Source organism: Penaeus monodon, chromosome 21 (assembly GCF_015228065.2).
Source record: "Penaeus monodon isolate SGIC_2016 chromosome 21, NSTDA_Pmon_1, whole genome shotgun sequence".
Classification (NCBI taxonomy): domain Eukaryota; kingdom Metazoa; phylum Arthropoda; class Malacostraca; order Decapoda; family Penaeidae; genus Penaeus; species Penaeus monodon.
The window spans coordinates 33,234,235-33,234,442 of record NC_051406.1 but is presented as its reverse complement, the minus strand read 5'-3'; the positions used below and the strand labels follow the sequence as shown (position 1 = coordinate 33,234,442).

The 208-nt window shown below is 51.9% G+C and overlaps 1 protein-coding gene across 1 annotated transcript in view; it reads left to right on the top strand.

Moving 5' to 3' along the window:
- LOC119586658 (serine/threonine-protein kinase 32B-like) overlaps window positions 1-208 on the top strand; it is a gene marked incomplete at its 3' end in the record, with an annotated part of 121,163 nt that extends 120,955 nt beyond the window's left edge. The window contains exon 10 of the mRNA XM_037935396.1: window positions 168-208. Within this exon, the coding sequence (XP_037791324.1) occupies window positions 168-208 (41 nt within the window). The remainder of the gene's footprint in view (window positions 1-167) is intronic.

The following is a 208-nucleotide window of genomic DNA, read 5'->3' as shown; positions in this document are numbered from 1 at the left end:
AGTACCACTCCCCAACACTACGTCCACAACATACACACCACCCCAACCACATATCCACATCTGCCACACACAACCACATCAACCACGCACCACAAAAGAACCCCCATTCCCCTCACATATTCTTCCAATCATCTGCAGAGCCTACCATACCTACCGCATCCTTCTTCAGGGCGAGGCCGTGGTCTACGAAGGGATGTTGGTGTTCAAC